At 47.0% G+C, this 12,845-nt stretch overlaps 1 protein-coding gene and 1 non-coding gene across 2 annotated transcripts in view; both read right to left on the bottom strand.

Annotated features, from left to right (window-relative positions):
- Positions 1-611: 611 nt before the first annotated feature.
- LRRC7 (leucine rich repeat containing 7) overlaps positions 612-12,845 on the bottom strand; it is a 195,687-nt gene continuing 183,453 nt past the window's right edge. The window contains exon 27 of the mRNA XM_075287244.1: positions 612-1,277. Within this exon, the coding sequence (XP_075143345.1) occupies positions 1,170-1,277 (108 nt within the window). The 3' untranslated portion in view covers positions 612-1,169. The remainder of the gene's footprint in view (positions 1,278-12,845) is intronic.
- Positions 12,303-12,384, bottom strand: TRNAS-CGA (transfer RNA serine (anticodon CGA)). The gene has a single exon. It is a non-coding gene; the product is annotated as a tRNA-Ser (tRNA).

The raw sequence follows: 12,845 nt of genomic DNA, 5'->3' as shown, positions 1-12,845 counted from the left end.
ATAAAGGGGTCCGAGATGGAGGACCCCTCTTATGATATCCATGTACAGAAATGGGTCATTGACATAAGACACCTAATTTAAAGAGTATATATGTGGCCAGTTGGTAGCCAACTTTCCTAAACATCTGACCCCAATACATCCTCTGAAACGCCGTTTCAGGACCCAGTAAAGTAACAACCCTGTTGTCCTGGGCAGCCATATTAGTTATCAACCTTGATTGTTATCACTATTTCTTGGGGTAAAGTGCAGTCCTTTGTAACGGTATACAAAATACATGCCTTCTTTCTTCGCAAAACAGCGCCACCCCTGTGCACAGGTCATGTGCGGTATTGCAACTCAGACCCATTTACTCTTAAAAAAAGGCGAGTTGGAATACTGAACACATCCCATACCTATGGCAATGTTTCTGGCCACCCCCCCTGACCTACGACCCTATGTCCCTTTCGCCACCCTATACATGTGAGATGACCTGGCGAGCTCTCCTCCTTAATGAAGTCAAATTAATTCAACGGAATTGAGTCTAGACATTTATAGTGGTTTCCATAAGGCATACGTATCTAATAGTTTTATTATATATATATATATATTTATATGTATAAAAAAAGGGAAATATTAATTCAGCGTAACATCTACATCTTTAATAAATACTTTCTTATCAATTTCTTCGTAAGTTAAGAAAATATTCTTCTGTTTTGTAATCTTTTGTTTTTTGTTTTTGTATAGAAGTCAAAATATGACTTGCGATTCCTTCTAGGTAAATTGTATGTTCTATATAAAAGGCATATACAATGTTGAGGCAGTGCTGAATGGCGTTTTTTTTTTCTTTTTTTTTTTTTTTTTTTCAGGAACCAGAAGAGCAGCTCGTGTGCTTCCGCGCTCTTGGTACGGTAAAATCCGCTTTGGGAAGAAACATTATTGGTTTTACAAAATTGCACCAAATGCTCAGCCTCAGGCCAATGGTAAAAGAAATACAATAGAGAATTCTGATGGATATTAGAATCCGTGTTAGGTTTCCTATGTATCCTGCGTCAACACGTGTCAGTCTATAGTCAACATGTATCCTACATTTGGCACTGAACTTTGCCATTGATCCAGCAATTGGCAAAAAAAAAAAAGAAAGAAAATGTCTTAGAAGATCTGTCTGATATCATTACCAGTTATAAAAATATTTAGACAGTAAGCTCACGTTGAATTACAAGGTCCACTGTGGTTGGAAAGTTCTTCAGGAGCGAGACGGCCATCTCGTGCTCCATATGTACAAAGCTGTGTCCGTTCGCCTGTAACGAAAAGGAAAATGTATCAAATATAACTATAGCTGGTGTTACATCTGTCATATGATCTATCTATGTAATTATCTATCTATCTATCTATCTATCTATCTATCTATCTATTTATGTAATTATCTATCTATCTATCTATCTATCTCCTATCTATCTATCTATCTATTTATGTAATTATCTATCTATCTATCTATCTCCTATCTATCTATCTATCTATCTATCTATTTATGTAATTATCTATCTATCTATCTATCTATCTCCTATCTATCTATCTATCTATCTATCTATCTATCTATCTATGTAATTATCTATCTATCTATCTATCTATCTATCTCCTATCTATCTATCTATCTATGTAATTATCTATCTATCTATCTATCTATCTATCTCCTATCTATCTATCTATCTATCTATCTATCTATCTATCATCTATCTATCTATCTAATTATCTATCTCCTATCTATCTATCTATCTATCTATCTATCTATCTAATTATCTATCTCCTATCTATCTATCTATCTATCTATCTATCTATCTATCTCCTATCTATCTATCTATCTATCTATCTATCTATCTTTCTTCTATCTATTATCTATCTATCTCCTATCTATCTATCTATCTATCTATCTATCTATCTATCTATCTATCTATCTATCTATCTATCTATCTTTCTTCTATCTATTATCTATCTATCTCCTATCTATCTATCTATCTATCTATCTTTCTTCTATCTATTATCTATCTATCTCCTATCTATCTCCTATCTATCTATCTATCTATCTATCTATCTATCTATCTATCTATCTATCTATCTATCTATCTATCTATCTCCTATCTATCTATCTATCTATCTATCTATCTTTCTTCTATCTATTATCTATCTATCTCCTATCTATCTATCTATCTCCTATCTATCTATCTATCTATCTATCTATCTATCTATCTATCTGTCTGTCTGTCTATCTACACTGAATGACCACTTTATTAAAGGGGCTCTATCAGCAAAATCATGCTGATAGAACCCCACATATGCATGAATAGGCTTTAAAAAGACCATTCAGGCACCGTAAATGTTATATTAAACTACCCCCCAGTTTTAAAATAAAACCCTAAAAAAGAATGTGATCTACTTACGCATCGTGCACGCTGGGCGGGCATTCAGGGTGCACCGTCTTCTTCATCCACGCCTCCTCTTCCTCCGATGTCCTTCGGTCAATCCTCCTCCGGCGCCCGCGAACTGACACGGATATAAAAAAATGGCCTGGGCCATTTTTTTTTTATCACTGTCAGTTCACGAGCGCCGGAGGAGGACGGGACCCGTGGACATCGGAGGAAGAGGAGGCGTGGATGAAGAAGACGGCGCACCCTGAATGCCCGCCCAGCGTGCACGATGCGTAAGTAGATCATATTCTTTTTTAGGGTTTTATTTTAAAACTGGGGGGGGGGGGGGTAGTTTACTATAACATTAACGGTGCCTAAATGGTATTTTTAAAGGCTATTCAGACATATGTGGGGTTCTATCAGCATGATTTTGCTGATAGAGCCCCTTTAAAGATCTCTGCATAGAATAGTGTGATCAAGGAAGACCAGAGAGAGGAGATTCTATAGATATAAATTGTGGATGAAAGGATTAGAGGATGCAGGAATTGCTGTGATATCAGGTCAGTCTGGATAAGAGCAAATGAACAAGTGCGGGCGCCATTACTGTCTAAGGAAAGCGGAAAGACAAAACTGCGAGGGCGAAACCTGTATCACTGAGCAGTGGAGAACCATGGCCGGGGCAGACGGATCCAGATTTCTGTGGCTCCATGATGTCAGGAGGGGCAGAATTTGGCGCAAGCAGCAGAATCGATGGATTCTTCTTGTCTGGCTGGAGGAGGTGCAGTAATAGTAGGGGAAGATTTCTTGGCGCACCCTGGGTCTTCTGATATCTGTGGAGGCTGCTACAAATTTTGCTGCAGCGCTCAAAGAGCAAAGAAGTTCCAACATGGTACTAGATGGGGACTCTAATAAAGTGGCCATTTAGTGTGAAAGAGACTAAGTTATTTTACACCAGGGAGTGTCTGGGGCATGAAACCACCAGAAACCAGGGACGGCGTTAGCTATTACATCATTGAACAGCAAACACTGCCTGAAAAACCTAAACCATTGGACACCAGGGACTATATGGAGAAGGGAACTAAACCACTGGACACCAGGGACTATATGGAGAAGGGAAATAAACCGCTGGACACCAGGGACTATATAGAGAAGGGAACAAAACCACTGGACACCAAGGACTATATGGAGAAGGGAAATAAACCGCTGGACACCAGGGACTATATGGAGAAGGGAAATAAACCACTGGACACCAAGGACTATATGGAGAAGGGAACTAAACCACTGGACACCAGGGACTATATGGAGAAGGGAAATAAACCGCTGGACACCAGGGACTATATAGAGAAGGGAACAAAACCACTGGACACCAAGGACTATATGGAGAAGGAAACAAAACCACTGGACACCAGGGACTATATGGAGAAGGGAACTAAACCACTGGACACCAGGGACTATATGGAGAAGGGAAATAAACCACTGGACACCAAGGACTATATGGAGAAGGGAACTAAACCACTGGACACCAGGGACTATATGGAGAAGGGAAATAAACCGCTGGACACCAGGGACTATACGGAGAAGGGAAATAAACCACCGGACACCAGGGACTATATGGAGAAGGGAAATAAACCACTGGACACCAGGGACTATATGGAGAAGGGAAATAAACCACTGGACACCAGGGACTATATGGAGAAGGGAACTAAACCGCTGGACACCAGGGACTATATGGAGAAGGGAACTAAACCGCTGGACACCAGGGACTATATGGAGAAGGGAACTAAACTACTGGACACTAGGGACAGAGTTAGCTATGACACCATTGAAAAGCAAGCACTGTCTGAAATACTAAACCCCTGGACACCAGGGACTATATGGAGAAGGGAACTAAACCACTGGACACCAGGGACTATATGGAGAAGGGAAGTAAACCACTGGACACCAGGGACTATATAGAGAAGGGAACAAAACCACTGGACACCAAGGACTATATGGAGAAGGGAAATAAACCACTGGACACCAAGGACTATATGGAGAAGGGAACTAAACCACTGGACACCAGGAACTATATGGAGAAGGGAACTAAACCACTGGACACCAGGGACTATATGGAGAAGGAACTAAACCGCTGGACACCAGGGACTATATAGAGAAGGGAAATAAACCACTGGACACCAAGGACTATATGGAGAAGGGAACTAAACCACTGGACACCAGGAACTATATGGAGAAGGGAACTAAACCGCTTGACACCAGGGACTATATGGAGAAGGGAAATAAACCACTGGACACCAAGGACTATATGGAGAAGGGAACTAAACCGCTGGACACCAGGAACTATATGGAGAAGGGAACTAAACCGCTGGACACCAGGGACTATATGGAGAAAGGAACTAAACCACAGGACACCAGGGACTATATGGAGAAGGGAACTAAACCACTGGACACCAGGGACTATATGGAGAAGGGAACTAAACCACTGGACACCAGAGACTATATGGAGAACGGAACTAAAACACTGGACACCAGGGACTATATGGAGAAGGGAACAAAACCACTGGACACCAGGGACTATATGGAGAAGGGAACTAAACCGCTGGACACCAGGAACTATATGGAGAAGGGAACTAAACCGCTGGACACCAGGAACTATATGGAGAAGGGAACTAAACCGCTGGACACCAGGGACTATATGGAGAAGGGAACAAAACCACTGGACACCAGGGACTATATGGAGAAGGGAACTAAACCACTGGACACCAGGGACTATATGGAGAAGGGAAATAAACCACTGGACACCAGGGACTATATGGAGAACGGAAATAAAACACTGGAGACCAGGGACTATATGGAGAAGGGAACTAAACCGCTGGACACCAGGGACTATATGGAGAAGGGAACTAAACTACTGGACACTAGGGACAGAGTTAGCTATTACACCATTGAAAAGCAAGCACTGTCTGAAATACTAAACCCCTGGACACCAGGGACTATATGGAGAAGGGAACTAAACCACTGGACACCAGGGACTATATGGAGAAGGGAACTAAACCACTGGACACCAGGGACTATATAGAGAAGGGAACAAAACCACTGGACACCAAGGACTATATGGAGAAGGGAAATAAACCACTGGACACCAAGGACTATATGGAGAAGGGAACTAAACCACTGGACACCAGGAACTATATGGAGAAGGGAACTAAACCACTGGACACCAGGGACTATATGGAGAAGGAACTAAACCACTGGATACCAGGGACTATATAGAGAAGGGAAATAAACCACTGGACACCAAGGACTATATGGAGAAGGGAACTAAACCACTGGACACCAGGAACTATATGGAGAAGGGAACTAAACCGCTTGACACCAGGGACTATATGGAGAAGGGAAATAAACCACTGGACACCAAGGACTATATGGAGAAGGGAACTAAACCGCTGGACACCAGGAACTATATGGAGAAGGGAACTAAACCGCTGGACACCAGGGACTATATGGAGAAGGGAACTAAACCACAGGACACCAGGGACTATATGGAGAAGGGAACTAAACCACTGGACACCAGGGACTATATGGAGAAGGGAACTAAACCACTGGACACCAGAGACTATATGGAGAAGGGAACTAAAACACTGGACACCAGGGACTATATGGAGAAGGGAACAAAACCACTGGACACCAGGGACTATATGGAGAAGGGAACTAAACCGCTGGACACCAGGAACTATATGGAGAAGGGAACTAAACCGCTGGACACCAGGAACTATATGGAGAAGGGAACTGAACCACCGGACACCAGGGACTATATGGAGAAGGGAACTAAACCGCTGGACACCAGGAACTATATGGAGAAGGGAACTAAACCGCTGGACACCAGGAACTATATGGAGAAGGGAACTGAACCACCGGACACCAGGGACTATATGGAGAAGGGAACTAAACCGCTGGACACCAGGAACTATATGGAGAAGGGAACTAAACCACCGGACACCAGGGACTATATGGAGAAGGGAACTAAACCACCGGACACCAGGGACTATATGGAGAAGGGAACTAAACCACTGGACACCAGGGACTATAAGGAGAAGGGAACAAAACCACTGGACACCAGGGACTATATGGAGAAGGGAACTAAACCACTGGACACCAGGGACTATATGGAGAAGGGAAATAAACCACTGGACACCAAGGACTATATGGAGAAGGGAACTAAACCGCTGGACACCAGGGACTATATGGAGAAGGGAACTAAACCACTGGACACCAGGGACTATATGGAGAAGGAACTAAACCGCTGGACACCAGGGACTATATGGAGAAGGGAAATAAACCACTGGACACCAAGGACTATATGGAGAAGGGAACTAAACCACTGGACACCAGGGACTATATGGAGAAGGGAAATAATCCACTGGACACCAGGGACTATATGGAGAAGGGAACTAAACCACTGGACACCAGGGACTATATGGAGAAGGGAAATAAACCACTGGACACCAGGAACTATATGAAGAAGGGAACTAAACCGCTGGACACCAGGGACTATATGGAGAAGGGAACTAAACCGCTGGACACCAGGGTCTATATGGAGAAGGGAACTAAACCACTGGAGACCAGGGACTATATGGAGAAGGGAACTAAACCACTGGACACCAGGAACGATATGGAGAAGGGAAATAAACCACTGGACACCAGGGACTATATGGAGAAGGGAAATAAACCACTGGACACCAGGGACTATATGGAGAAGGGAAATAAACCACTGGACACCATGGACTATATGGAGAAGGGAACTAAAACAATGGACACAAGGAACTATATGGAGAAGGGAACTAAACCACTGGACACCAGGGACTATATGGACAAGGGAACTAAACCACTGGACACCAGGGACTATATGGAGAAGGGAACTAAACCACTGGACACCAGAGACTATATGGAGAAGGGAACTAAACCACTGGACACCAGAGACTATATGGAGAAGGGAACTAAACCACTGGACACCAGGGACTGAGTTAGCTATTACAACATTGAACAGCAAGCACTGTCTGAAACACTAAACCACTGGAAACCAGGGACTATATGGAGAAGGGAACTAACGAGTGATTATGAAGATAATCTTGTTTCCCTTAGTCCTAACAGCGGCACAATGTGGGGGTATTTCTGCCCCTGTGTGCTGGTAGGACAGGCGGATATTTAATTAGCCAATCAAATGCGTGGCAGGCCCTATAAGAGGGCACAAGAACCTCCCCTCTGCGTGTAAATACAAAAGTACCTCCATTACATTTATATACAGTTTTATACATAAGATATGATTCCCAGGGTGGGAAATCTTGTGCCGCTGTTAGGACTAAGGGAAACAAGATTATCTTCATAATCACTCGTTCCCTGTCGTCCTCAACAGCGGCACAATGTGGGGATATAGCAAGCAGGTCCCCAAGATGGGTGGGACAAACCCATGACCGAACTTAAACTGGTCTGGGCAAAGGCAGTGGAATCTGCCACTTGGTCCTTCAGGCGGTAATGCCGAATGAAGGTGGATTCAGATGCCCAAGAGGCAGCTGCATATATTTGGTCCACAGACAAAGCACTTCTTTCTGCCCGTGAAGTGGACACTGCCCTGGTTGAATGGGCATGAAGGAAAGATGGAGCCGACAGCCCTTGGGCGGTATAGGCGACTCTAATAGTCTCGGTAACCCACCGGGATATTGTAGCTTTGGCGGCTTTGGCGCCCTTGTTTTTCCCCGTGTAGCTGACCAACAGGTTTTCAGTCCACCTAAAGGGGCGAGTGCGCTGCAAGTAGATCTGCAGGCATCTAACCACATCCAGCTTGTGCCATCTTTCTTCTTCAGCAGAAGAAGGGAACGGAAAAAATACTGGAAGGGAAATCAGTTGGTTCCTGTTTACAGCAGATGGCACCTTGGGACGAAACCCAGGGAGGAACCTAAGCTGTACATGGTCAGAGAAAAAGGTGGTATATGGCTCCTCAGCGGACAAAGCTTGTAGTTCACTAACGCGTTTGGCAGGTGTGACTGCCAATAGCAGCGCCATTTTGCCGGTTAGCGACTTGAGGGAGACCTCTTCCAGAGGTTCAAATGGCTGGCCACATAGGGCGTTCAGGACCGGAATAAGGTCCCATTGGTGGACAGGGGTGTTTACCACCGGTCTCAGCCTAGTTGCCCCTTTAATAAAGGTGCTCACTAAAGGATCCTGAGACAAACGCCTCCCCAGATAGGCGGACAGGGCCGCTACGTGTACCTTGAGTGTGGCCGCAGCAAGACCTCTGTCTAGTCTGTCTTGAAGGAAGTCCAGGATCGCCTCCGTAGGGGGATCGGTGGAGTCCACTTGATGCTGCAGACACCAGGCATTAAAGATGTTACCTATTCGACGGTAGTTCCTGTTAGTCGAATCTGCTCTGGCGCTGGATAGGGTCTTCAAGACGGCTTGTGACAGTCCTCTATTTCTCAATAGGGACTGGTCAACCTCCAGGCTGTCAGGTTGAGTCTCCTCAGATCCTGGCATCTCAGCTCTCCTTGGGTTACCAGGTCTGGGAGTGGGGGAAGCCTCCAATATATGCCCTGACTCATTTGTATGAGCTGAGCAAACCAAGCCCTTTTTGGCCAGAACGGGATTATGGCTATTCCCGAGGCTTGGTCCTGTCTTATTTTTATCAATACCTTCGGTATGATTGGAATTGGAGGGAATATGTAAAACAGCCTGAACCTCCATGGGATGGACAGGGCATCCACCGCCAAGGGATTGTCCTCCTGGTACAGAGAGCAGAAGGTCCCCACCTTGGCGTTGAGTCGGGTAGCCATAAGATCGACCTCCGGGAGACCCCATCTCTGGACGATCTGTTGAAATACGTCTGGATTGAGAGACCATTCTCCTGATACGGTAATACCCTGACTCAGCTGATCCGCTACTATGTTCAGGGAGCCCTTTATGTGAACAGCGGATAACTGGACCAGATTCTTCTCCGCCTAGGCAAATATGAGATTCGTCTCTCTCAGCAAGGTTGGTGACCTGGTGCCCCCTTGTTTGTTTATATAGACTACCACCGTCATATTGTCTGACCGGTTTTTGACAGACTTGCCTTTCAATTCTGGGGCAAAGTGTACTAGGGCCAGGTACACTGCTCTGAGTTCCTTGAGATTGGATGACCCCAGCTCCGGACATCTCCATCGTCCTTGTACAGTTTTGTCTTGACAATGGGCTCCCCATCCCCACTGGGATGCATCTGTTGTCAACAGGGTCCACACTGTCGGGACCGTGGACCTTCCGTCTTTCAGGTGTATCCACCATCTGAGGGAAAGACGGGTAGCGGGAGAAAGGCAGATCTTCTTGTGCAATCCCCGTGGAGACCTGTTCCAGGTTCTCAACACTTCCATCTGCAGGGGACGCAAATGCCATAAAGTCCAAGGCACCGCCCTGGCCGAGGATGACATCAGGCCCAGGACTCTCATGGCGGTCCAGATGGTTACCTGCCGAGTGCGCAATAGGAATCGTGCACTGGCTTGGATTCTTTCCTTCCTTGGACTGGAGAGGAAGATCTGCATCGCTTCTGAATCCACTATAAATCCGAGGAATTTTCTTCAGGTGGATGGAACGATTTCGGACTTCTCCCAATTGATAATCCTAACTCCTGTAGGAAGTTGATGGCAAGGTTGAGCTGCTGGAGGAGGGCAGCAGGAGACTGAGCTTTCAGTAGGCAGTCGTCTAGATAAGGGACGATGAAAAGACCCTGAAGTCTGAGGGCCGCGGACCGGAGAAATCACCTTGGTGAATACCAGTGGGGCGGATGTGATGCCGAATGGCAGAGCTGTGAATTGATAGTGCTCCCTGTGGCCGGCCATAGCGACGGCAATCCTGAGGAACTTCCTGTGGAAATGAGCAATGGGGACATGTAGATAGGCGTCCTTCAAATCGAGGGTAACCATCACCTCTCCTGGCTGAAGAAACACAGCCACGGAATCCACGGTTTCCATTCGAAATGACCTCTTCCTGATAAACCGATTGAGGTACCTCAGATCTATTATCATCCTCCAGCCCCCGGTGAACTTGGGGACCAGAAAGACGGGGGAGTAGACTCCCAGACCGAGGTCTGAGGCTGGTACCTTCTCCAGGGCGCCCTTGGTAACATATTCGGCAACCAAGGCTTCTAGACTGGCCTGCTGAGAAGGTGGAAGAGTTTGGGTGGAAACGAACCGATCTGGAGGTGGAAGATGAAAGTCGATGTGATACCCGTGTTGTATGATCTTCAACACCCATGGGTCTTGGACATGGGTGAACCATGCTCTGGAAAAGGAGGAAAGACGTCCTCCCACAGGAAGGGGGGCCACAGGGAGCTGCCCCACGTCAAAACTCAGGCTTCCTCTTGGTGTCCTCCTTGGAAGCGCCACGACCAGCTCCCCTAGGGCGATATCTAAAACGCCGTTGTTGGGAAGGGCGTCTATAATTAGAGGAAGAACCTCTGCCTCTAGGGGGAGCACGTCTGCCCCTGGATGCTTGAGGTAGGGACCTTCCCCTACCTTCAGCTAATCCCTCCATAATGGCGTCTAAGCTTTGGCCAGACACCCTTCCCGGCTCAAAGGGGAGAGCACAGAGTGCTGCTTTAGACGCAAAATCTGCCCGCCAAGGCTTTAGCCAAAGGGGTCTACGGGCCGCAGTAGACAACGCCATAGATTTGGCGGAGATTTTAAATTGATGGCAGGAGGATTCCGCCAAATAATCTGCAGCCCTATGAACTCTTTTCATAGAGGCCAGAATCTCATCTCTGTCTACGCCCAAGTCTATATCCCGCTCCAAGGCGGCTAAGCGGTTGCGCAAAAAGTCACCAACCATAGAGGAGGCTATGGCCACAGAGGCTTGCGCGGAGGAAGCTGAGTAGACCTTCTTCAGAACGGAGTCCGCCCTACGATCCAGAGGGTCCTGAAGATTTGAACCATCTTCCAAGGGCACCAGGGTTCTGCGGGACAGCTTTGCTACGGCCAAATCCACCTTCGGGGGAGGCCCCCAGGAATCCCACTGGGTAGTGTTAATAGGAAACAAACTCTTGAAGATCCTGGAAAGCGAATGTCCTTTCTCTGGCTGTTTCCACTGCTGCACCATAAGGTCGGTCAGCGTGGCGTCCGCATGGAAGGCAATATGTCCCCCAGAGGCAGACGTGGAGGCTTCCCCGTCAACATCTCGGCCCACTGTAGACCGGATGGACTTCAGCAGCCTGCCCGTTTGTTCATAATGGAACGCAGTTCTGCTGGAATAACTGAGTCGTCCTCGGAGGAATCATCCTCTGCCACCCGCAGGTGTTACAAGGGGGGGGGAGAGACGAGGAACGGAGCTCAGAGCATGGTCTCCTCGTGAGCTGAGACAAGGTGCAATGGATCCCTTTGAGGGAATCATCCTGCAAAACAAAAAGGAGAGTACAAGCAAGGGAAAAACTATTTACCCAAGCAATGCCCAAACTCACCATCTCCTTGACCCATGCATCATATCTCTGGGAGAGGGCTCCACAGGTGGAGGACCTCTGCACCCGCGACAATGGGCCCACTCATAGCCTGAAAATAGGCAAGTTATAGGACCAGTAGTACCCCGCAGGGCACAACCTTTCAAGCCGCTACCTACCATCAGGGAGCGGTGTGTCGCAATCGAAGCAGGAAAGATGTTTCCTCTTGGAAGAGGTTTTCCTCCTACCATCCCCAGGAGGGGTAGTAGAGGATGACATATCCTACAGAGAGAGATAATAGACCATGCAACACTGTCACCATGACATCATACCAGCTTTTAAAAAAAGGGTAAATCTTACCAGGTCCTGTAGACCGGACAGAGAGGTGACTTGGCGCCCAACGTGCGACTCGAACCCACGACCTTGAGATTAAGAGTCTCATGCTCTACCGACTGAGCTAGCCGGGCTGGCGCTGTGAACAGGATCTGAACCTGTGCGGGGAGACCCCATTGGATTTCGAGTCCAAAACCTTAACCACTCGGCCATCACAGCCGGTTCCCAATAAAGTTTGCAAACTGGAAAAGAGTTCAAGATCAATGAACACCACAATCGCACGCCTTCAGCAGATACTGCAGGAAGGTCTCTGACACCAGGCCAGACAGCCTCTTAATTCTGGCCGGCTGGAAGTGGGCGGAGCCACAATCAAAGCAGGTGAGGCAACCTGCCCAGACAACTAACCCTGTAATCAGGAGTCTGCAAAGATATACATTCCCCCCCACCAAGAGGCCCTTAACACGGGCACTTACCCCCACATCTCCCCGTCTTTTCCGGCCTTTAATAAGGCCTGAATCTTCCCTGAGTGAGCGGCCGCCAGCGCCAGGCCGTTGCCATGGCGCTATGATACTTCCGGCGAAACCGGAAGTGCGCGCTTACAGCGGCCGGCGGGGAACAGGATACACAACAGTGTGGTTCCACCCGCCGGCAGTCCGCGCGGCCACCAGAGGCGGCATGCG

Source organism: Leptodactylus fuscus, chromosome 9, assembly GCF_031893055.1.
Source record: "Leptodactylus fuscus isolate aLepFus1 chromosome 9, aLepFus1.hap2, whole genome shotgun sequence".
Classification (NCBI taxonomy): Eukaryota; Metazoa; Chordata; class Amphibia; order Anura; family Leptodactylidae; genus Leptodactylus; species Leptodactylus fuscus.
This window is presented reverse-complemented; position numbering and strand designations above follow the sequence as displayed.